Raw genomic sequence first — 26,946 nt, 5'->3', positions numbered from 1 at the left:
ACTGAACAAGACCTGGTGGATGGCAGTGAGGGGGAGAGGTTCTGCTTGTTCCTCCTATAAATCGAGCTGGTCCCTGGGCACGGTCAGGAAGAGCAAGAGGCTTTATATGTTGCAGCTTTGAAAGACAGCAGACACGTCCCAGCCGGCTCATAATATTGAAGTCAATGTCATAAAGGACAAAAATATGTAGCCACATGTAGCTTCTGCCCTGTTCCAGAAAGTCCCCATGCATCTTGCTAATAATGACCCTAAGCAAAGCAATGTATAACAAAAGAAGAGATTTTTTTTGAATCTTTTGTATTTGTCTTCTGCAAAGTAGTGTGCAAATATGATAATAGCAAAAAATTACAAGTATATTAAAGTATTTATAACATCTTAAGGGGAGATTATCAGGATAATGAGTTAAATTATGGTTGCCAGTGTGAGCTGAATTAATACCACTGATATTAAACATTATTTCTAATAATATAACTTACCATTCCTAATATTAAACATTATTTCCAATATCATAAATTATATTACAGATAAGAATTATTACTGCTAAAGTTCTGAATCAAATTGTATTTACTACCTCTATTATTAACAATAACTAAAACTTACTGAGTGCTTACTAGGTGTTAAGATACTGTGTGTTCTAAAAGCCTGACATGTATTTATCATCAAATTCTCACAATAACCTTATGAAGTAGGCCCAGATAGTACCTCTGTTTTGCTGATATGGAAACTGAAGCACAGAGACATTGAAATGACTCCCCCAAGGAAACACAGGTAGAGAGTTACAGGAGTGGTAACTGGACCTAGTTCCAAGGCCCAAATCCTTAATCCCATGCTATACTGCCTATAAATGACTTTTTCCCTAGACTTTTCTAGTATCTCATTCCGTTGAGAATGTTGGAATTAGGCAAAGAATAGTGCAAAGGGTCTGAGAAGACCTGGCCTTTGTGAAGGTTTGGATGAAGGCCACGTCCTTTGTCTTTTTGTTTGTTTGTTTGTTTGGTTTTGTTTGTTTGTTTTTTGAAATGGGCTTTGGAGAAGTCCAGACACTGGCCAGAGGTCACATATCATTAAGCGTGTGCCTGGGGCCTGGGCCTGCAGCCCCCCTTTTAGTAAGGCAATGGGCAGGGGTGATGTAAAGCTCATATTTTGGGGGGTAATTATTGAGCCAACAGGACTGAGATAAAAGAGACGGAAGGATTTAATGAACTATTGGGACTTCATCAGGGTAAAAAGCTTTTGCACAGCAAAGGCAACAATCAACAAAACTAAAAGGCAACCTACAGAATGGGAGAAGATATTTGTAAATGACATAGCAGATAAAGGGCTAGTATCTAAAATCTATAAAGAATTTATCAAGCTCAACACCCAAGAATAAAAAAAATCTAGACAAGAAATAGGCAGAAGACATGAACAGACATTTCTCCAAAGAAGGCATACGAATGGCTAACAGACACATGAAAAAATGCTCAGCATCACTTGGCATCAGGGAAATCCAAATCAAAACCACGAGATACTACCTCACACCTGTCAGAATGGCTAAAATGAACAAGTCAGGAAACAACAGATGTTGGCAAGGATGTGGAGGAAGGAGACCCCTCTTACACTGTTGGTGGGAATGCAAACTGCTGCAGCCACTCTGGACAACAGTATGGAGGTTCCTCAAAAAGTTGAAAACAGAACTAGCCTATGACCCAGCAATTGTACTACTAAGTATTTATCCAAAAGATACAAAGATAGTGGTTCGAAGGAGCACATGCACCCCAGTGTTTATAGCAGCAATGTCCACAATAGCCAAAATATGGAAAGAGCCCAGATGTCCACTGACAGATGAATGGATAATGAATGGATAAAGTTATATATATATATATATATATATACACACACACACACACACACACACACACATACATACATACACACACACACAATGGAATATTAGTCAGCCTCAAAAAGGATGAAATCTTGCCATTTGCAAGGACATGGATGGAACTAGATGATATCATGCTAAATGAAATAAGTCAGTCAGAGAAAGACAAATGCCATGTGATTTCATGCATATGTGGAATTTATTTATTTATTTATTTTTAAAAGATTTTATTTATTTGACACAGAGAGAGACAGCCAGTGAGAGAGGGAACACAAGCAGGGGAAGTGGGAGAGGAAGAAGCAGGCTCCCAGCAGAGGAGCCCGATGTGGGGCTCGATCCCAGAACGCTGGGATCACGCCCTGAGCCGAAGGCAGATGCTTAACGACTGCGCCACCCAGGCGCCCCCATATGTGGAATTTAAGAAAACAGATGAACACAGGGGAAAGGAAGGAAAAATAAAGTAAGATAAAAATAGAGAAGGAGGGAAACCATAAGAGAGACTGAACTCTAGGAAACAAACAGGGTCACTGGAGGGGAGGTAGGTGGGAGGTTGGGGTAAATGGGTGATGGGTATTACTTGTTGTAATAGCGCTGGGTGTTATTTCAACTGATAAATCACTAAATTCTACCCTTGAAATGAATAATACACTATATGTTAACTAACTTGAATTTAAATAAAAAATTTAAATAGAAGAATTAAAAAAAAAGTTAGTTCAGGTTTCAGAGGGGTCTAAGACCCTCTCTCAGGTCCCACCTCTGCTGAGGAAAGGATGTTCAAATATCCTGGGAATTCACCCTCTTGACCTCAGAATTCAAACAAAATGTCCCCATCTGACCATGAGAGCTGTGGTATCTCTAGAGGGAGACCACACTCCCAGCACATATCCCCATACTATCCCTACAGCTGCAACAGAAACCTCTGGGACCCATGGTGGGAGAGGGTCCCTAGGGGGAGGTCCTCTGGAATCATCACATCTGATATGCAATATGAGGTCTGTGGATATGAATGCAGTGGACACACGTCACTACAAATGGTTGTATACAGGGACAGAAGGAATAGGACTGCGAAAGTCAGGAAGAAGGTGGGGCACATGCTAGGTGATAGAGACAACAGGGCTCCCACAGACTAGCTTGCTCCCCCATCCTTTGTCCTTACCCCCTATAACCTTGCAGCATAGAGGATAAAGCTAGGTTTGTATTTTGAAGGTTAGTCTTTTTTCACCGCCTTGGTTTTTGGAAGGTCTGTCAAAGAAGGTGATCGAAGGTGATTAGCCTCCATTACATGTTAAGGAACATTAGGGGATGCTGGTCCTGATATCCCCATTTGTTCCTGTTTAGGCTAAATGCCTCCTATGCTCAGTGCTAACTAAAATGGTCAAAACCTCTGTGTGTACCTACGTGTGAATGTGACCAAACCAGACCCTGTTGACCACATTCCCTCTGATCTATACCCCAACTCACCTGGCCTGCCTATCTGCTTATGTCTGCCTTGAACATACAACACATCTGGCCTGCCTATATGCTTATGTCTGCCTTGAAAATACGGACTCCAAAGGGTGGAGGCTAGCACCATGGGGAAGAGGGAAGACCTCTCCATGGCACCACCACCACAGGTGATTCATGCTTTAGAAAATTTTTCTGGAAGATTCACAATGTGACAACATCCCAGGTCTCTCTGGATCCAGCTCCTTCTTTAGTTTAGAGTTCATGCCCTGGATGGCGTGAAAATGGAGCAGTTTGGAAAAGTAAAAGCACCAGGAGTGTGGGTAGTGGATGAAAGAGAGAAGGAAGAATGAGGAGTTGAGAGAACGATGAGGAAGATTTGTCAATGGTGGGAGGTGTTGTCAGACGGGATATTTTTGGTACATTTTATTGAGTATAACTGTTGGGGGAGAATCTGTACTCCTACGCATCTTACTGGTTATGCCAAGAATGAAAGGCCCTGTCTGTTCTTTATCTGGGCCATTTCTCAGGGTTGTGTTTGCAGCATGCAACCTTTGAGGAATGAGGTAACCTCTCTCTCAGGACAAAGAGTGGGCTTGTTTAGTGCTTGCTACAAATTGGTAGGTTCTCCAAGCTCAGTGTTTGACTCCGGTTAAACCTAGACTGCTCCGTGTTGTTCCTGTCAGATTTGAGAGACAAGAAGAACCTGTGCAAATAGTGTTCATGCTGCTTGCTGTCCTGAAAGTAATACTATCCCTTGTTTCCAACCCAGAGGCCTTCTTCTTCTACCAGCATCCATGAAAAAGGATAATTTATTAGCTTGTAAGTAGGGTAAAATAAAAATCTCAGAGGTAGCAATAACATGTATGGAAAAGTGTGCATATCTCAAATGTCCAGTTTAAGGAAGAGTCGAAAGTGAACACTTCTGTGATTAGGCAACCAGATCAATAAACAGAATCGCAACAGTACTTCAGAACAGCCAGGAGTTGATGGGCTTGGGAAGGTTGAGGGTCTTAGGGAAGATAATCATCTTCAGAAATGGAACAAGTCATGGGGAGTCTGTAGTCAGGTGTGAAGCTGACAGCTGGGATCCATTAGAATATTGTCACATTTCCCAGGCCTCGTGGGTAGGCAGCTGAAGCATGTGGCATTGTTTAGTTGATGGGGTGGTTCATGCGAACATCCACCCACAGACACCACGCATCACTGGCTTTGGAGCAGGAGGTTGGGCAAAAGAGGCAGGGCAGTACCAGGAGGTAGAAGGGGCACTGTACTTCCCCTCACACTTCCTGTCCTTCTTCTCTATCCTAGGAAGAGACTAGAAAGAGAAAAGGGACTAGAAAAGAGGACGATAGACCCGGGACGGCTGGAAGCCACAGGGAGCAGTCCCCGAGGTTGCAGAAACACCTGGGGAGGGCACATTTACAGAACTGTCACACCCTTTCCAGGAGACCCTATCTCAGCTAGGCTCGAACAGAAGTACATCATACGGCATTTTTGAGAATTGCATAGTCCCAACCCTCAAAGACCCTGGAGAGGGTCAGCACAGTGCACCCCTTGACTAGGATACCCTGTGGTCTGCCAACCATCAGCACCAGAAGGCCAGGATGACCTGGGGCAAAAAGGGAAGCATCTGTGTTTGGCAGTCCTGGGAGGACAGTTGGGGGAAACTTGGTGGACAAAATGCATGTGGGGAAGTCCTGAGGTCAAAGAGTTTAAGCAGGGAAATCTTGGGTGGAGGCTCCAGGGAAGAATCCTTCCACGCTCATTCAGGGTGTTGGAAAGATCCAGCTCTTGTTGGCTGGAGGGTTGAAGAGCCCACTGCCTTGCTGGTTTTAGGCCAGGAGCAGATCTCTGTGCCCCCAGGTTCTTGCATTCCTTTTTAAGTGCCCCCCCTCCATCTTCAAAGCCAGCAATCCTGCATTGTGTGTTTCTCACACTTCAACTTTCTCTGACTTCCCTTTCTTCCGCAGCTGGAGAAAGCTTTTTGCTTCCCAGCACTCATGTGCTTAGGTCAGATCCAATTGAATAATCTCCCTATTTTATGGTCAACTGTGCTATATAACAGCATTATCACAGAAGTGGTATTTCATCATATTCACAAGATCTAGGGATGAGGACAGGGCATCTTTGGTGGGTCATTATAGGATTTCTGTCTGCTACAAGAGTGTTTAGGGGGTGAGGTGACAGGGACTTAGTATTTCACCAGGAACATCAAGCCCCAGAGAGCCACCCCACCCCTTTAGGCAAAGCAGGGTCCAGGAACTTGTTTTGGTTCGGGAGATGGGTATGCAGAGAAGATGACAGGCATACCCTGGCAATTGTTAGCTCTTAACAATTTATGATCTAGTGAAGTTGATAGGCCCCCAAAATTGAGCTACAATGACTGGAAGTGTGAATAGAAGGAGAGAGAAATGAGTCAGGAGGACTCTTAGAGTTCTGGGACTTAAGATTCCCCCATCCCTAAGTCTCCTAAAAAGAGTGTGGAAGGATCCCTCCCCTCTCCCAGCCTCCTTAAATGGAGGCATTGCTTACCTCTCTGGAATTGCATGGTGATATCTATATGGCAGGGACATATTGCTGTCCTGGCTCACCCATGTCTGAGTCCCACTGAATTACTTAGAGGTACGGTGGGTAACAACTGCAGGCTTGCTCAGGACTGGTTTGGGACAGAGCCAGGAGCAAAGCAAAGGCCAGCAGGAAAATGGGGTGTGTGGTATTTAACTTTGGTTTTCCATGGGCCTTGCAGGAGGGGAAGGGAATGGTCAGGCCTCCATGGATTGGTGGGCTCCATGGTTTGGTGGAGTCTGGAGCTCCTTGTTCCAATGGCCCTAACTGGGGCCGTCTGGGCTGTGTTATTTTCAAAAGTTCTGCAAAATGCCCAAGCTCATTGGTAGATAAATAGTCATTAATAAGGAACAGTGGCCTGGCCTGAATAAACCCAGGTAAACCCTCTAGAGATCTTTCATCCAGCCTTCTACTAATGTGCAGACTGGTGTTGGGGTGGTGTACTTGGGGTTCTAACTACTTATTAAACAGATTTCCACCCGATCCTACCTTTAAGTCTCACCTTCATCCTCCCACCACTCCTAGAGGGAACCCTTGCCTCCCATTCCTTATTATGAGGGGCTGAGAAACCTCTATCCCATTAACAAATCTCCTTTATTCCTTCTCTCAATGCTTCCTTCACCCAGACATCATCATCTTTCTTCCCTTTACCTTCCTCACTCCATTCCCTCTAGTTTTCCAGACCATATCGATTGAGATGGGTCTTATCCAAGTATATATTGGACACATGCAGGCTGGAAGCCTTACACCACTGTGTGATGTCAAATTCTACTGTATAAACAGCTGTAAACAACAGGCTGTTGACATGAGGTATCTTCCTTTGACCAGGGAATTCAGGGAAGGTGGAGGGGGTGGTATCACAGTTGGAGAGAGAAAATGAACACTCATTAACTGAGCTTCGGGAATAGTATCTTTCTTTGCATTTTTCCTTTCTAAAATTTGCTTACTCTTTTTACCTTGGCTACTAGGAAGGTAAGCAGCATAATGAAGGTTAACCAACCCCTGAGAAGCATTTATTGTGTGCCAACACTCTACCAGATGCTTTTGACCTGAGTTACTTGAAATGAGTCTCCTGACAACATCAGGAGGGATAGATCCAACCCCCGCTCCTACTCTGGTCACCCCACTCCTGCCTAGATCCCAAACATCAGCACCTTTAATACCCGCCACTGCCTGTACCTATGACCATTTTATGATGAAAAATAAGGAAACCTTCCTTCTTTTCTGATGCATCATAATAGTAAGATAGTAACTTGGAAAAAATATTAGTTATGTGTGATAATTATTCCCATGAATACCCAAGCAGTGGTTAAGAGAATGGAACCTGGAATCAAACTGGCTGTGGAACATTAGGCAAGACATTTAACCTCTCTGAATCTCAGTTTGCTCAAATGTAAACTGGGGGTATCTATAATATCTATTCTGCTCACATGCTTGTTGTGGAGATTGAGTCAATGCATGTGAAACACTTAAGCAGCACCTGATATACAGTAAGAAGTTAAGAAACTCTCCTATTATTAATATTATCATCATTACTACTGTGTGCCAAGGTCTAACTCATTTAAATCTGATAAAAACCTTGTGACATGTGAATTTCTCCCTCGTTTACAAGAAAGTCATTCCTAATAGCATTAACTGCAACTATAGTACTAACATAAAAGCAAACAACAGTATTGGTGATGACTCATAATTATGTCCATTTTACAGATGCATGCCAAGATTCTCAGAAGTGGTAATAATTAGATTCTAATATCAATGTAATATAAATTATCAATATTCTGAAATCATCTCCATTTCAGAGGCGGCATCAGATAACATCATTATTCTTATATTGATATCCATTATTAGGGTAGGCATTAAAATAATGTTAGTAATAATAATAATAACAACATTAATCATGTGATATCATTATGCCATTTCCAAGAGGGGAAAATTGCCATACCAGCATTACCAGGAATGGTAGTTACTGTAGTTTTTTAAAAAAATATCCTAATAATGCAATTAACTGCATTAATGCTTTACCTCAGTTATCCTGATTCTGATGAGATGAAAAGGTTAACATCAGGGCTACTTAACAGTATGGAATTAATTTAGTATTAAATATTTTTATTAGTAAATTATTAAATTGTGTTATACTTACTATAACATTTGTAATAAATAATACAATTATGGCATACATAATAGTTAATACAATTGTAGTATTCATTATAATAATTAATGACATAATAACTTAATTATGACCTTAGTTATAATAATGGATACTATAAAGGTGAAATAATTAAATAATATAATTAATAATAATGTAAGCACAATTTATAATGGATGCACAGTAATTATACCCAATGAACAAAAGGTAAAGCATAGTACAAGTATTCCTGGAGATACTTCCTGGGTAACTAATATTATAACATTATAATATTGATTTAATTACAGACAATATTATTGTGGATATGCTATAATTATGCCCCTTTTACCCCGGGAACTGTCAATACCCGGGCACAGTGACATACCATTAGCTCTTGAACGTTAACCTAACTGCACATAGTAACATTATGGAATGTCCTATAACCATACCCACTTCCGAGAGAGGAGAAGGCGAGGCCAGCATCCAGGGGAGTGAAACTATGACTATGACGCTAACACTACGCAGATGCAGACTGAACCTAGGAAGTGCTCTGAACCGGGCCATTTCCCTGGCGGGGAGGGCCGGGGTCAGCTCCGCAGTGGTTGGCGCCCCCTTGAGCAACGTCTTGGTTTCGTCGGTGCTACAGCTACAGGTACTTACGCAGCGCCGCATCCCCCGTCACCCCACCCCCAGCCCAGGCACTGGCTTCCGGGCCCGGCCCGCGGCCCTCGGTCCACAGCGCTCGTCTGCACGCTCTCCCCGGAACGCGCTACCTTCTAGCGGTCGCTGAGGAGAGGCGCTCCACCGTGCCTGGGTTGTGGACGTTTCCTCCTCGAGGCCACGTGAGCCGACTCGCACTTCAGGTGCCCCAGGGCTGCCGTCGCCCCCAGTCCGGGAGAAGAGGAGCCGGGATGGGGAGGGGACCGGGCGGAGCTGCCGCTGGGGGCAGCGGAGGGAGAAACTGCTTCCCTCTTCCATTATCGCCCTTCCTCGACACCGATCTGGATGAGGCTGGCGTTCACGGTGTGGACCATGCACACGTTGAGAGTGGATGGGGATCAGATGCGCTTGGGGTATGGGGTAAGGAAGGGAAGTGTTCAGGGTCTGGGAGATGCTTCTAGAGATGATGTGAATGGGCGGAGGTTATCAAGCCCTGGTCATCCCTATGGCCAGTCCTGGAAACAGTAATTGCCCCCACCTCCAACTTATTTGAACCGGTACGTGAAGAATGTTGGCAGCCAGTGAACTAAGTGGGTATCTGAGGGAACGGCATAGGGCATAGGGCACAGCCATTGCAAAGGCCTGGAAGCTAGAAGAAGCTCTGCTGGTTTTATGAATTATCAGAAGGGCCCTAGCACAGACCAATTTGTGTCGACAAATAATAAAAATATTTACCAGCTAACACGGAAGTCTCAACTCTATTTAGCTGTACTCTTCCTTTTTAAGATAGTTACTTTATCTAATAAATGTTTATTTAAATGTATGATGATATTTTATATTAGACATATATTAGGATGAATCATTAAATTTTCAGTATTTAACTTTTTTGGTTTATAAAAACCGCAATTTCATATGATTCAAAAAATTATAGTCAACTAACAAATACATTTAGTTATAACTATTTTATTCTATAAATTATATTATGATTACATAAATATAAGGTAAATATGTCATATAAATATATGCAAATTTATAAACTACAAGTATATGCGGTATGTAAGAGTACATTTATAAATAATTTATAAAATATAAATATATGCAATCTTTAATAATATTGTAACATTTATTTTTATAATATAGCATGCACCTTTATATGTATGCACATATTTATCATATGTAATTAATATGAAAACATCATTTCTAAAATATTTCATAATGGCCCTTCACTGCCCTGAAATGAAATTTATAGGTAATATGACTTACCTCTGCCCCAAATTTGGAAAAAAAAATTAATGACCTAACTTTATTATAAAGATGATATAAAAGACACTTTTCATTGAAATAATGTGCATTGTCATATGTAAACACTTGGGAAGTACAGTAGAAGAATTAATAAACTAGATATATAGTTATTAGGAATAGTAGCAGTAGTCAAAGAGGTAATGGAAAATACTTGCTGAGTATTGTCTGTGTGCGAGGTACTGTTCTAAGCATTTGAAGTGCACTGATGTATTTAATTCTTACAGCCCCCTGACAGTCAGAGACAGCAGAGGGTTTCTGTTATTTAGTTAGCTCAGCAGAAGGAGGGGTTTATGGTAGCCCAATGATGTGCTAAGCTTGTAAATGGAGAATGAAATAAGTTATCTAACGAAGATGAGTAAGCCCTAATCGGCACTTACTTTGGAGTCTATGTATCCTAGTTGACACAATTTGATTTGCAATAGGGACAACCAAGTGTAGAATTGAAGATGTGGGCCCTCCTTGTAACTTTTAGAACCTCACTATTTGATGAGCAGAAGTTGTGTCTCTGCTGTGAATCAGAGCTCTCCCCATAACAGAGCAGAACTTCGACAGTATCAGAGGTCTCATCCTGAAATCTGTGTGGCAGCACATGGCATGGAAACAACTAACTTTGGGCAGAAAATGCCTGTAGACTCTGAAGTTTGCCTGCACTAAGGCTCTGTGTGTGAAAGGGGCAGTGTGTGCATCTATGGGGTATGTGCACACCTCTAAACACACTCTATTAGACCTCAGTTGACTGGAACCCATATCACAAGAGCCCTCAGTTCACTGGTTTTTATTCCTATATATACTATACTCCTCATTGTAAGACAAACTTTTATTCATCACAGTAATTTTTCTTCAGGGTACCTATTTATGTGTGCAAGAATCTACAAGTTGGAAGGAATAGGTTATATCCAGACGGGTTTAAGGTAAGGATGGGACTGTGTATGGTGGCTAAAGGGGACATTAGCTATAGCTGCAATGCTTTATTTCTTTAATAAAACAAAGCTACTGAAAGCAAATTGGAAAAAAGTTAACATTATTAAATTTGGATGGTAAAGTCATGGGAATTTTTAATATTATTCTTTTTAGTTCTCTGTAATTTTGAAGTTAAGAAAAAATCAAAAAGAATATTGCCAGAGGGATATTTTTCAATTTAGCACATTTGCAGATTGTCTTCTTGACCAAAGACTTCATCGACCATCAAATAATCTGTTTTATTGGTGCTAGGTTAGAGCTTGTCTAGTGTAATGCCTGCATTTCTTCTCAGAGTAGAAACTGACTTTCTCAGATGTCATGTATCTTTTTAAAGAGGCAGAGGTGGAATGAGAACCCAGGGTTTCTGATCTCTAGCTAGCTCTATGCTCTTTCCGTGCTGTTATGCCGTTTTCTTATACTGCCTTGGCATTCGGGTCTAGGGTGATGACCTTGAGGACCTGACAAATCCTCAGTCAATCCAGAAAGATTTCAGTTTCATCATGATTCTTTACTTACTAAAGTAGAAAAGTGGATTTGAATGTTTTAGAAAAGATTTTCAACAATCCAAAGGTTAACCTCTAGGTAATGTGAAAATTAATTAACCAAAGCAGCTCACTCCATTCACACTTAATTGTGCAAGGTCTCATGGAATGAGAATATATAAAATGACATTCAGTAAGACCTACTAAGTGTCTGGTCCAGGAGGTGCTCAAGGAGTGATGAAATGAAAAAAGAAAAAAAAAAAAACATGAGTCTCTGACCTTGACTAATGTGCCAATCAACATGGCAGGAAAACCGGGATGCCACTCCCAGCTTGACACCTGGGTAAGCTAAGCTCAGGGCATGACTAAAATTTGGTTGGGGCGGTGTGGAAGGTGGGAGAAATGGTATGAGGATGCAGACAGGAAAGAGCTGAGTGGGTAAGGGCCCACAGCATAACTGTTCCCTGACAAGGAGGGCTAGGCCAGGACTGGAAGGGAGGAGGTCAGCCTGTCAAGAGTAAGGCATTTTGATAGGATAGGGCCTTTGGAAGAGCTTGGGTGATAGAGTTGGTGATTTTAGCTGACTGACCAGGGGATTGTGAGTTCTGGAGCAGAAATGTGGCATAGAGTTTATTTTGTTATTCCTGTTTCTAGTGATGCTGGCTAATGAAAAGGTGGCAGTCATTTGTTCTTGTGAACATTGGGGTCTATCTTCTGACATTCTTGTCAGAGTTTGGATACATCACTGCTTACTGTGGTGGGTAACAGCAGGAGGAATCTTTTTTCTTTAAAAGAGTTTATTTACTTATTTGAGAGAGAACAGAGTGAGAGAGAGAGAGAGAGGGAGAGAGAGCACAAGCCGGGGAGAGGGGCAGAGGGAGAGGGAAAAGCAGACTTTCCAATGAGCAAGAAGCCTGATGCGGGGTGCCATCCCAGGACCCTGGGATCATGACCTGAGTCGAAGGCAGATGCTTAAATGACTGAGCCACCCAGGTGCCCCCAGCAGGAGGAATCTTAAGGTCTTTGATAAATTCAAACAACTTTTGTGTTCAAAACAAAACAAAACAAAACAAAACACAACTTTTGATTATTAGTAAAATTGAGGGGAAAAAAACCCACATAATTTCATCCCCATTCAGTACCTACTATGTACAATGCATTGGAATTTGTCCTAAGAATACAAAGTAAATGAGAGGCCCATCTAGCTGGGGAGACAAACACGTGGTGAGGGCACCACAGGGGAAAGAATTCACATGGGGCAATGAAGTACAGTTGCATAGGAGAAGTGGCGTTTGAAGCTGGATCTTGGAGGATTAGTAGGATCTCAATACATAGAACAGAGGCAAAGGGTGTTCTAGAGAAAGAAACCTGAAGAGCAAAGGCAGAGAGAAGTGAATGGCATGTTCAGGGAAGGTGAGTATTGACTGAAGTGTAGGATGTGTGGAGAACTGTGGGGAAGGGCAGAAACAATAGGCAGTCTAGGGTGAGCCAGGGGAGCCAGGCTTAGAGATGTGAATCCCGGGAGCCATTGCAGGTTTTGAACAGTGAAAGGACATGGTCATATACTTCAGAAAGATCACTTAGTAGCTGTTTAAAGAACAGATTGGAATGGGAAAGTCAGAAAATCATTTAGAAGGGAATTGCAATAGTCCAAACAAGATACGAGAAGGACCTGGACTTTCACATCTGTGAGGATGGAGAGGAAGGGAAGAATTTAAGTAACTTTTCAGAAATGACAAGCTTTAATGTCTTTTTGGGAGGAGCAGGGGGAGGTCAGTGGGAAGGGAAAGACAAGATTCAGGGATGATTTCCAAAGATTTTGATTTGGATGACTGTGAACATGGAAGGCGGAGCAGATTTGGCATGGAATATAAATTTGCTGCCAAGGATCCTGGATTTGAGGGGGCAGCAGAAAGTCTGCTAGTGGGGTTGGCGGGCAGTGCTGATATCCCGTCTCCCACAGGCTCATTTGCTGCTGCAGCCTTCAAATTAATATCAGTGCATCTGAGAAGGGCTCCTGGCTAGTGACTAATTCCCAAGGAAGCTCTCATCAGGCTTAAGGTAAACAGGAGTTGAGGAGTTGGTTATAATGTTTCATGTGGCTTCACCTCCAGAACGTTAATTGAGGCTCATTTGTCGGGTAAAGATCTAAGGAATGATCTTGACAAAGTGTAGCACAGATCCTGTAATGAAAGGGAAATGAAAATGGTTGCCAGCCCATTATTAAGCGTAATAACTAGGTTGAAATGAGATGAAAGACTTCATTTAGGCAGAACTTTCCCATTGACGAATGGTAGGGGGTAAAAGTGTGAAAGGAAAGCGTATAATCCAATTCATAAAAAGCGTAGAAATGCTTTTTAAAACCTGAAGCGATAATCACTCATTGTATTTATAGAGCTGAAGTGGAGGATAGTTTCTGTATTGATGGATACTGATGAACAGATGAAATTTTTAAAATAAATTTTTTCTACTGACAGAACATTATTTAAAAAATAATGAAACAGCTCTGTCCATATTTCCAGGCTGGGGGCAAAGAGGCATGGGTCCAGCAGTAAGGGCACAAGCCATTTACTTCTTGGAGGGTTTGATTTCTTGTGCCTGGGGCTGTCCACTTGAGGCAGATAGTGTTTACCATGATGGGTATAAATGCAAAGAAACTTGTTGGTAGGTGTGTGTTTGGGGGAGAGCTGAGAAAGAAATAACATTTAACTCCCGCATTAAAATATTAATGTGGAGAATAACATTGTGTTCAATAATTATAATACATAAATACAAATGTTAAGATAAAAACAATCTATTCCTAGATTATGATTTTAGGAATTGGGTGATCATCCCTAGATATTTAATTTTAAATAAATCCATATGGGTCAGATAAAATTGATCCAAGTTTTAGATCTGATCTTCAGAGGTTAAATCAAGTACACAAATTAAGAATTCGTTACTCTGTAAGTACCGTGTGTAATTCATAGATAAATAATTGGCAAACATTATTTGATGGCTATTATTCCCACAATGGTTATTATTTGGGGATAGATTATCATTCACCTGGAAAGGTCTATTCTACTGGACAAACCTGTGCTCTTTGGAATACATATGACAATTTGGATAGCATCAAGCAAACCTTAATATTTTAATGGCTCATGAGCTGTGATGAGGAGTATAGGAGGCAATATATAAAACACGCAGTGATTAAGAACATAAGTTTTGGAGTCCAGCTCACCTGTGTTGGGATCCACACTCTACCACCACATCTTGTGTGAACTTGAGCAAGTCATTTGAAATCTGAGGTTTTTTTTTTTCTCCTCAGTAAAATGGGAATGGTGAGAGTCCCTACCTCCCAGAGTTAACAGGATAATGAAATGAGAAAAATACATGCAAAACACCTATCCCAGCACCCAGCTATTCTGTACCAAGGGCTCAATGAATGCCAGTAGCTGCTGTTGCACCTTTCTGTGTTTGGTCATCCACCTGCTGTATGTGAAACCTAATTACACATGTGTAAACTGATTAGTTTGAGCAAGAACTCAGCCACATGCTCACCTTGTGGCTCTCTCTCTCACCCACAGTGGTGCATCCCCAGTTGTGCTGTGTTCCCTCCCCAGCAACCAGTGGTTGGCAGATAGTGATTTTTCAGTTTTAGAGGTTAGGTGGGGAAATACGACTGCTACACAAAAAAACTTGGACAGCTCCCCCTCTAGTGGTGATTTGATGAATTGCCCCTAACAATTGCCCTGTTGATCACAAATAGGAGAGCTGGCTGTAAAAATGAAAGATATAGCTGACATAGTTAAAAGAAAACAGCTGGTTTAACAAATGAATTTATTAATCACAAACACGTAATAAACTAGTACCATATGTACATCTGAGGCAGAGGACTTAAGTTGTCATGAATATCATCAAGATATCTGGAGCTTGCATATTTTCTACTGTGCTAATTAGCCATTTTACCTAAACAGATTTCTAATTTGGGGTAAAAATCCAGAAATGCCATTTCTAAACATAGCTATATATCCTACTCCCCCAGTAAAAATTGTAATGTATATAGCCTCTAGAGTCTGTAATTTTACTGTACACAATATTTTTTTCTAAAATAATATAAAATCATTGTTGATAACAACATCTTATCCTATTTTAGGGATTTATAAACTTTTCTGAGAGCTTTGTTTTCACAGCAGGTAGGTATAGCAGGTTTTCCTCTCCTGGTTGTATTGAGGAGAAAGCCAAGGCTTATCTATAAAGAGGCTAAATAGGTTTTCTTTTGTCACCCAGGGCACTTCCCATGGGATTGTATTAAAGTTTACCCCTAGGAGTCTCCTCTTGGCAAAATAAATTGCGTGGATACTGGTATGTCCCTTTATGTGCTCATACACTTCTTTTTTTTTTTTTTCCTATTTGAATCTTCATGTCAGATTTCCCAAGAACACACTTGTTTCGCAGATTGTAATGAAAATGATTAAAATAGAGACCCGGGTTTCTTAAATTTTTTTTAAAAGATTTATTTTTAGAGAGAGAGCGTGCGAGAGTGAGAGCGTGCATGTGCAAGCAGTGAGCAACGGGGCGGGGCAGGGAGAGGCAGAGAAGCAGACTCCCTGATGAGCTGCGAGGCAGCCATGGGGCTCCATCCCAGGATCCTGAGATCATGACCTCAGCAGAAATCAAGAGTCAGAAGCTTAACCCACTGAGCCATCTAGGCGCCCAGAGACCTGGGTTTTAAAGAAGTGGCTTTTTTTTTTCTCCATTGTAATTGTTTTGGATAGCTCAGATATTAAAGCATTTCTGCCAACAAGACTAAACTGAGAGTAATAACTTTGTGAGCCTTACAGAAATGTAAATCAAGGAAGTAGAGTGAGAATCTAAAGAAATACAGTTTTTTGTTGTTGTTGTTAATACTTGAATTGCTATTCGTAGGACTTAGGAGTAAACAGAGAATGGATAATTTAGAAATAGGAGGTATTTTCTAATGGAATGACAGGAATATTTATAACCATATTGAGTTACTGTGAAGCAGAGAACAGGCAGCATTCACTCACACTTTTGATGAGCTTGTGCTGTAGCAAGCTTCAATCTGACTGTAGAATTTCAGTTTTGGGGGAAAAGTGTTTTCCTTCTTGTAGTGCCTCTATTACACTTGTGGCTGGTCGGTGAAACCCAGTTTTCAAATCACCTGTGGGAGAAGCTTGTCTGTCCAGAAACCACTTTTCTCAGGAGCTCTTTGGGGGCAAACTTAAACGGGTGTGACTGGAGTTGTAAACAGAATGGGGCTGGATCACTCTGGATTACAGGCCTGTGTGGATGAGATCAAGCTAGCAGGTTGGCTTCCTCTGTGGGCTACTCAATTCCACTATGTCCCCAACCTGGCCATAGTCTGCACCTTTGTCAGCTGCATCACAGATCCCTATTTGCCAAATATGTATAGAGTGTCAACATGTGAGGGGCCCTGAAAGTGTGGCATATTATTGCCAACTCAGTCTCAGGATAGAAATGTGATTTGCACTGGTGACTTCTGGTGGTACCATCTTTGATTCCTGCAACGACCTTGGCTAACTGAATTGTATGTGACCTTTCTCCTCTTGCTGCCTTTTTGAGACTCTATCACACCTTTCAGTGCTTCTCTCTTAACCTCACCATTTCGGTCCTTTCATGCTGCCTAGTCACCTGACTTTCCAGGTCTTTTATGGCCGTACATCCTTCTTAGTTGCTTTACTACTCCCAAATCTAAAAAAACGAATGTACTATATCATATTCTATCCCCTCTTGCCCCACCCTTGGTTTGTTTACCTAGGAATAGAAATCCAGGAGAAGCAAGTCATACCATCATGTTGGAATCTAGTAGTGGTCCAATACTCTCTAGATATAAGACTATAATTCCTCAACTCATGGGAATGGATTTCTACTGAGGAAAGTTCAGTGTGGGAAAATATTTGGTGGCAGATGGGCCTTCACAGATCCCTGGTATCATACCCTTTGTCTACTTTTGGGGAAGATTCCCTCAGGTTTCTTGAAAAACCTTATATTTTAACCTTGTATTGTGACTACTAAAGGAAAAGAATAAAGGGGATAACATTCAGAAATTGTTTTCCCCATTACTGGAGATCTGTTTTCTGCCTATTGACTACCTTATAACTAAATACTTCCTCTCTGCTAGCTAAATAAGAGAACAGAGGAAAAGGAACTATGAATCTATTAAATCAAATACATTTTGCTCAAATAGTACTTAAAAGGAAATGAATTCTCAGTATACTCTCAAGGTCTGTATGATAAAGCTAATTGTAAAGGCAATTAAATGTCTTCAACTGCCTTCGAGCATGATCTTTGTATCTCAGGAGCAGATATTTTTATTATCTTCAATACCAACCATGTACTGTCACTACTGGGCCAAACCAGCCTGTTAACATTGTAAAAGCGAGATTATACAACAGATTGTTTAAAGGAGGCAACTAAAGGGATTTAGGGAACAAATGGAAAAAACATTCCAAAAGCTTTTTTTCCCTATTAAGTAGGTAATTATAGAAGTTGAAGCTACTTTGCTAAGCCAAATTTGTTAATTCAAAAACACTTGCTGTGCAGCTTAGGGTTAGGGGAAAAAACTGGACTATTAAAGAGTCTTTTTAAATTATCCCCAGGTTCTTGTTGTTGATGCATGGGAACAGTGTCACAGACAATACACAAAAAGGAATAATATAGAATTCATTTAAAGATGATACAACAATAAATATTAAAATCACACTTAATCCAGATATGGATTGCCATAATTTACCATGACCCAGAAAGTTTAACTAATGCAGATTTCCCCCCTCTATTATTGACAGTTATGAGAGTGACACATGACAGGTAAATGACCGATACCGGGGAGTGAATTAAAAAAGCCCCCCAAGAGATAGCTAGTCATAAGTCCATACTTAGTCTAATCCAGTTGTACCTCCTTGGCTTCAACAGTGCACAGTGGTCTTCAAAATCCATAGTGGTGAATCTGGTGCCTTCTGAATCCTCAAAGAAAGTTCAAATGCCTTTCGCTATAAATTTAGAATGAGTTATTTATTTGATTATTAATTTATTTCCAATGAATATTTCACATACATAAGAGGATTTGAGATAGCTTATAATAAAAGCCCGTATGTAGCAGGGCAATAAAAAATGAAGTCAGAAAGAGAGATCAGAAACCACAGAGTTCAAAAACATTCTTGGCCTGCAGACCCCTTTGAAGATCTATTAAAGAGCTGTGGAATATCTCCCCAGAAAAGTATAACTGTGCAAAGAGGCACAACAACCTTGAAGTCTACCCAGGCACCCTCCCTCTGGGTGTCCTTGAAACCTAGGTCAAGAAACCTTGTATAGAGAAAGCAAAATCTTGAGGTAAGATAGTTATTGCATTTGGGGGTGCCTGGGTGGTGCAGTCGGTTAAGCGTCCCACCCTTGGTTCTGGCTCAGGTCCTGATCTCAGGGTCATGAGATCAACCTGGAGTTGGGCTCTGCGCTCAGCATGGAGTCTGTTTGAGATTCTCTTCCTCTCCCTTCCTTGCTCTCTGCCCCTCCCCTACCTGCTCTCTCTCTCTCTCTCTCAAATAAATGAATTTTTAAAAAAGAAGATAGTTATTGCATTTGAGTATTGCATTTAGCCCTGAGCTTCCTGTCAACTGAGGTTAAAAGATAAACACACTGGGCTACAGAGTTCTCAACATCTAAAAAAGGAAGCAGATCAGTTTACAAAATTATAAGTGAAGCATATAATTTTAAAATGCCAGTGTTTATACAGTTTATGAAAGAATTATTTTATAAAGAGTAATCAAGTAATATAAAGGGATATAGCATAATTTGATGAAATTCTTTGAAATTAAGTAATTGGAGGTAGACTATCTTTGTTAATTGTGTTGATTAGCATATTAAATTAGCCAGTGTATCCTTTCCAACCATTCTGGAAAAGAGGGAATTTACTGTATATGTTTTTCTTTAATGGTAGATTTACCCACCTAATATTATTTGATTAAAGCTGACATTAATATAATATATTCCCATGAGCAAACACCAGCTGAACAACAAGGGAGGCCTTAGGGTATAAAAAGAAATCGAACTGTGATTAAATATCTGCTATTAATAGGTCATACCATGGAAAACTGGCATATAGATAATGGAAAATAATCACTTTAGGTGCCTACGGCTTCCAACTTTTCTCAAAGGCAAATAAATAATATAGTCGTTCCTGTCACAATTATAAGCAGAGGCAGTATAAAGTAGGAGTTAAGAACACAGTCTGTAGAATCGAGACTGGTTTTCTACCACTTCTTAGCTGTGCGACCTTGGGCAAAGTCACTGAACTTCTCTGAGTCTCAGTTTTCTTGTCTGTAAAATAAGAATCATAAGTGAATCTCAGGGCTGCTCCTAAGCTGTACAAGGGTCCCCTGGAAATATTTCTTTTTGGGGGCTCCTGTCCAAACAATTTGAGTCACCTATAATCTCCATGTCAGTGTCATCCTATCAGTCCATCTCACACAGTCCTGTGAAGCAAATACCATATGACTGGCCGATATGATCCATTGGACAGGCTACTCTGCTGGAATTGGGACCTAGTGGTGGGGCCCCAGGACAAGCACATAGGCACTAGTGCTGGAGCTCCTTGGAGGATCCAGTCAACTGCATGCAGAAGGTTACTGTAGAGGACTGGAAATTCCCCGGAGGCACAGAGCCAGACTAGGGATCCTGCTTGGCAGGTCTAAGGAGGATGCTATGCTGGTCTATCTCAAAGGATCACTGGGAAGATTAAATGAGGTAATCTATGTAAAGCACCTGACCTGCAGATTCTGTGAAGCCTGGCTCACAGTAAGTCCTCAGTTCATGTTGGCAATGATTGTTGCTCTTATCATTAGTATTAACAGTGCTCACTGCATTTCATGCCCAATCTGGTTTTCTTTCAGTGGATGGCTGCATTGACTGGTCAGTGGATCTCAAGACATACATGGCTTTGGCAGGTGAACCAGTACGAGTGAAATGTGCCCTTTTCTACAGTTATATTCGCACCAACTATAGCATGGCCCAGAGCACTGGGCTCAGGCTTATGTGGTACAAAAACAAAGGTGATTTGGAAGAGCCCATCATCTTTTCAGAGGTCAGGATGAGCAAAGAAGAAGATTCAATATGGTTTCACTCAGCTGAGGCACAAGACAGTGGATTCTACACTTGTGTTTTAAGGTGAGTGCCGCATGAAAATATTGCTCAGTACCATAGCTGGTAGTCTTTTTATTGGGCCTGGAGTGTGTGGAGGTGTTGCTCACTTTATATAGTGGATATATTCTTGAAAGGTTGCAGTGTATGTAGAACTTTAATAAATTCAATTCTAATTATTTATTGGAACTAGACAGCAAATTCTTATCAAATTTTCAGAAAATGGGACTTTCATTTACTGTGTATGCTCATATAATTTAGAAAAGTTTGTGGTTCATTTCTTCCTCAACCCCACCCCTCCCTTAGGGTCTTATATTAACAGTTGTTTTTTCATAGAGCCAGTTGGCTCAATGATCTTAACATCTGACCATGAAAATGGCCTAAAGTATCATTTAGGCCAAGGTCCCTCTTTTTTCGTTGATGGAAAATGGCTTCAGATGCTACTGGGAGATCTCTTAGCAAATGAGCTACTGTTGAAATTTTTCACAGAATTTGCAACGTGAGCTTGAGTCCACTGTATCTAAATATTCAACATTGAGCCCTGTAAACACATGGTCATCCTGAGTTCGTAGGTGCTTTACAGGGAAGATACCACAGATAGAATTCATTCTTGCAAGAAGTTTACTGTGAAAAGCAATCTGTTTTATACTTAGGGATTCCACAATATGTCCTTCCTTTCCCTTCTACCTGGTGCTAGGATCGAGGGTCTAGAATCTCAGACAGAGACTGCATTAGGTATTGAAGTAGATAGCTGAGATGAACTTTAAACCATTTTTCAATTCTGCCATTTTGGGAGTCTCTGATCTTGCTCACCAGGGACCTACACTCCATTATTTGATTTTAACTTCTTGGAAATGCAGACCCTTCCTATTTTTGTCTCCTGTGGACTTTGATGCCAAAGCTGTGTCACCTCTTCATCAAAAGCACTTCGAACCTCCTGGTGAGGCCTCATTGTTCAAAAGGCCAGGAGAACAAGGTGGTGTATAAATAATCTTCTTGATGCTCTAGGCATCACTTTTGTACTTGTGTGTTTTGAGGGGGGAGTGTTGGGGAAGCAACTAGTGAGTTTAGTTTCTGTTTGTGGTGGGCAAAAACTCCAGGATATTGGCAGAAATAGCAAGCATTCTCATCACATCCTTAGCAATAATCAATATTTTTACCTACTTGGGCATCTCTTGGCAAAATTGAGAAAAAAGATGGTAATTCAGCTTCAGTGACTGACACTATATTTTTAAGGTGCTGCTACACTTTTCCTGCTTACCTCCTCTCCAATAGATCTCTTTTCCTCCTTCTGATCCATTTGCTTTTTTTTTGTTTTCACAGATTTAACATTTTATTTGCAAAGCATCAGTCCACTGTATAGATGCTCTATACTGATAATGAATAACAAATTAATTATTGCTTATTTTCCCTGCCCTGCTTATATCCTCAGACTTGCTACCCTCTCTTTTCTCTCCTCTAACCCCATTCTCCTACTCTGAGCAATGTTAGTAATCTGGTGTGTATCCTTGCATACTTTCTCCCTAGTCTTTGAAAAAAATATATACATATATATTTATGGGGATTTTTTCCCTCATTGTTCTACAAAGTAAAAGAAGTGTTACGTATTTCTCTGCATTTTCTTTTCTTAGTAAAAATATGTAGTGGGAATCTTTCCAAGTCAATAGATAGAGAGTTCACTCATCCTTTCAAGTATATAATATTCTGTGTTGCTTAATAGTCTGATACCAAAATTTAGTCAATTATTTTCCTATTTATGTGCATGTATTTTGTTTCCAGTTTTTTGTCACTATAAAATGTATTGTAATAAAAGACCCCTCCATTTGCTTTTAACTACACTTATAAATTTTAGAACAGTTTTAGATTTACAGAATTATTGCAAAGATAGTATAGTAAGTTCCTGTATGCCCTACACCCATTTCCCCTATTATCAACATTTTTCATGATTATGGAACATTTGTTACAATTAATGAACCAATAGTAGTACATTATTATTAACTAAAGTCCACTCTTATTCAGAATTCCTCAGATTTTCCTTAATGTCTTTTTGCTATTCTAGGATCCCATTTGGAATAACACATTACATTTAGTTGTTAGGTCTCCTTAAGTTCCTTTTGGCTGTGGGAGTTTTTCAGACTTTCCTTATTTCGTATGACCTTGACAGTTTGAATAGTACTGTTCAGATATTTTGTGGAATGTCCCTCAGTTGCGATTTATCTGATATTTATTTCATGGTTAGATGGGGTAATGTGTTTTTTTGGGAAAGACCACAGATGTAAAATATTCTCATTATCATATCAAGGGTACAGAGTTTCAGTATGTCTTATCACTTTTGATATTGACCTTGATCACCTGGCCTGAGGTAGTATTTGTCTTTCTTAACAGTAAAGTTACTTTTTTCCCCTCTTTTTTCATACTTTCCACTTTGGAAGAAAGTAGTTATTCACAGCCCATAATTAAGGAGTGAGGAGTTATGCTGAACCTCATCAAGGGCAGAGTAGCTACATAAAATTGCTTATAATTCTTCTGCATAGAATGTTTGTCTCTTTACTCCTATTTATTTAATTGGTATGGACTCATGGATATTTATATTATGTATTAGGTAATAATCCAATGCTACTTTATTTTCTAGCTCAAATTCTTCTACCTCTGCCCATTGGGAGTTCTTTCAGTTGGCATATCTGTCCCTTTGAAATAACCTCATCATTGTGTATGTGTGTGTGTGTGTGTGTGTGTGTGAGTGTGTGTATTTTCAGCATTTCTTTATATTTCAGCACTATAAGATGCTCCAGGCTTATCTTATATATTTCCTGCCCCAGTCCTAGTCCTGCCCCACCCATTTCCCCAAGGATCCCTAATTCCTTTTAATGGAGAATGGCATTAGAAACCAAAATTTCCATGCTAAGTATGCTCCTTGAGACTGGGGTGTGATTGCTTCTAGGGCTTCTCAGTTGACAGCCTATTTGTTTTTAAACGAAGCCTTATAGTATTTCATGCACAAGTGGGATTTCCCAGTGTCCCTGAAATCTTTTCCTATAGGTGGCCTTCTCAAGTACACATCAGATTAAGTTTGTATCTATTGTAGATATCATCTAAGTCAGTGGTTCTCAACTCACACGTAGATCAGTAGAAGAGAAAATGATATCACACTGAGCAGAGGCTTAGATTCATGCAGTAAATCTTTTATTCATGCAATAGATCTTAGGGAGTGATTGGGACTGACAGGGTGGGTGAAACTTTACCTCATGTGTGCCTTGGTAAGAAAAAAAAGTTTGGAAACCACTATTCTAAAGGAAGCAACAGTTTTTTTGTCAACTCAGAGATAGAGAAATCTCTTTCAGAATGGCACAAGTGATGTAGCTAGCATTTGGCTGTGTATAATAAATATGCTTTTCAGACCTAGTACTGGCCACTGACTCCAAATATGTGCCAAGTGAGAAATTCAGTCCACATAGGTGATTTTATGCCATTGTCAAGAGAGTGACATTTATGGTGAAAAAGGCTCTGAATTTGACAATGTCTGTATCCAACCTAAAATTCCCCAATTTGATACCACTTTAAGGTAATTATGTATGATATTTTTCTATGCATTATTAACCTCATTAAAATTAGTCTATTGATTTCAATGTGTCTAAAAATGCAGATATGAAATATTTAGTAATATTACCCACCCATTTGAATCATAGCAAGAAAAATTTACTATTTGTGATCTTTCTGTAGCCACTCATTTTTGTGTTTTTTCTTTGGCCAGTCTCAAGAGTGATTAGTTGAATTTCTTAGCATGTTAGTTAAGGGTTATTGTAATAGAGAAATGATGGAGAAGTGAGTCATATTTTGAGAGGCAGTGCCAGTCCAAGAACTACTGTCTCCCCTGCTTCCCACCTGAATCTTTTCAGTGGAAGCACTTAGTAGGATAAAAACGACGAGAGTAATCTTATTTGACAAAATCCCACATATCACTTTGCCAACAACTTGGAACAAGGGATGACTTAAGCTGTGGATGAAGACAGATATATTTATATAATCCTGAATTTAATTCATAAGTAATGAAAAGAATGATTATCAAACATCTGTAGAAACCTGAGTGTTTGGATATCGCAATGGCCGAATGAAGTGAACCAGGTATAGGTTCAAAAACCATTATGACCATTTACCTCTCCAACAAAGTAAACAGAACAAGGAACTCCTTTCTTAAATGGGAATATAGTCCAACTATTTTTGGCCTTCAGTAATCATTGAAATAAATGAGGTTCTCAGAATCTGAATGTCTCACAAAATCTTTCTAAAGGGTTCCTTAGTGCATTTATCCAGTCCTGGGGCATGACATTTGCCTTGCGTTTCATCACATTTTAGTGATTATTACTCCAACAAAACAACATCAGAAAAGTTGAGGCAGTAGAGATACTCAAAACAAGAAATGTAGCATGTTGCTAATTATTGAATTTGTACATTGAGTATATGAGGGTTCGTTATATTGTTTTTATTTTTGAGTATGTTTGAAGTGTTCCACAATGAAAAAGAAAATAAATAAATACACATGCACAGTAATTTTACCTGATTTTAATGGCCCTTAAATGATCCTGACATGTAAGTGCCTATGCAGTATATAGTAAACAAGTTTTTTATGTTAGTCAGCAAATATTCATTGAGCATGTACAGTGGGCTTCACTTTATGTCATATTGCAAGGAAACCTGTCTTTAGAAAACAAAGTAATTGTCATAGTCTACCTAAGACACTAAGAAATATGTTTCACCACCTTTCACCCTCCTACCCTATTCCCCATTATGGTTACCAAGAGATTATCAGACAGTGAGCATTTCTCATAATTTAATTCCAACTTAACTATTGACCCTTGAAAAGTTAGGTGTCAACAAGTAACTTGCTCAGGTACCAGCTTTCAGGAGAGAAGATAGTTTCTAATGGGACAAATGAGAATCTGCATCTTATAGAATTAATTGAACTCAGAAAAGATCAAGATTGTATAGCAGGGTCTTCAGAAAGAGGCGATGCCTTCTCTGGTCTGCATAGGCTAAAGTGTCATGGAATTAGTCATCTTTTCCACCTCTTTTTGGATATGAGCAGGAGTCCCTGGTTTAACTTATTTTTTTCTAGCAAGTATGCATAAAGTAACACATATATAACATGAAAAGATTAATATTTCAACCTCCAAAACTTGATTTTATATATAAATATATATAAATATACATATATATATATATATATATATATATATTCCATCCCTTGAATCATTATATAAACTTCAGTGACTTTCTGTTTTATGATTATTTTGCTAATATCAAGGTTTTAATCTTGCAGGAATTCCAAATTCAAAATCTCTTCAGGGGCTATAAAGTAGGTAATGTAATGATTGTGGCAGGCCATTTGAAACATCATTTTAGGACATTGAAGGGCGATAGCAATCTCCTCAGTAATCTCATTTTTATATTTCTAGTCTTGCCACTACCTCTAGCTCACCATTTCTGTACCCTAATTCCAATAATCTACTGACTCCCCAGAGCTGCAGCTCAGTGATCCCATAATTTTTTTCACTGTCCTTTGCTCTTTTCCCGCCTAGCTTAGTTGAAGTTTCATGACCAGTATTTATAATCACTACCATATATACCCTCTTGATTTCCTTGACCCTTTCTCCCTTCATCTTACTTGTGAAAACCATGACACTGTTTAAACCAACTCTCCATCTGTGCTTGTACCTGCATCCCTGCAGCTGAACTTGACTGAAGGGAAATATATAATAACTTTGACCACTCTCACTTTAAATTCATTATCATAAACCTCAAATGGACCCTTAATATTGCCAAATAGTTTTACTATGTATTCCTAGTCTTTTCAGTCTCTCATCCTCCTAGATGACTTACATTGCCCTCCTCAAACGTCGAACATCTCCTCCCCTTGCTTCCCATTTTACTGAAACTAGTCGTAGCAATTAGGAGAGAACTTCCACTATATTCATCCACTGACTGGCATCTGTACCTGCATACTCTGCCTTCAAGTCTGTTATCATTGATGGACTGGACTTGCTGCTATGCGCTTCACTTGTGCACTAGATTCTGTCCTTATTTGCCTACTCAAGGAAATCAGCTGAGAATTTCTCCCATCTCTCTCCTATGTCATGGAATTTTCTATTTCTACTGGATCATTTCCATCAGCATACACATAGGTCAATATTTATGCATCTAGAAAAGTCTCCTGGTTGGCTCAGTCAGTTAAGCATCTACCTTCGGCTTAGGTCATGATCCTAGGGTCCTGGGATCTAGCCCAACGTTGGGCTCTCTGCTCAGCGGGGAGTCTGCTTCTCCCTCTCCCTCTGTGCTCTGTCCCTCTGTGTTCTCTCTCTCACTTTCTCTTAAATAAATAAAAAAATAAA

General features: G+C 40.0%; 1 protein-coding gene across 1 annotated transcript in view; it reads left to right on the top strand.

Moving 5' to 3' along the window:
• IL1RAPL2 (interleukin 1 receptor accessory protein like 2) overlaps positions 1-26,946 on the top strand; it is a 1,151,831-nt gene that overhangs the window by 574,649 nt on the left and 550,236 nt on the right. The window contains exon 3 of the mRNA XM_087859489.1: positions 20,314-20,587. Coding sequence (XP_087715615.1) covers positions 20,314-20,587 — 274 coding nt within the window. The remainder of the gene's footprint in view (positions 1-20,313; positions 20,588-26,946) is intronic.

This window comes from Ursus americanus, chromosome X, assembly GCF_024610735.1.
Source record: "Ursus americanus isolate L20-20 chromosome X, mUrsAme1.1.p, whole genome shotgun sequence".
In the NCBI taxonomy this organism is placed as follows: Eukaryota; Metazoa; Chordata; class Mammalia; order Carnivora; family Ursidae; genus Ursus; species Ursus americanus.
This window is presented reverse-complemented; position numbering and strand designations above follow the sequence as displayed.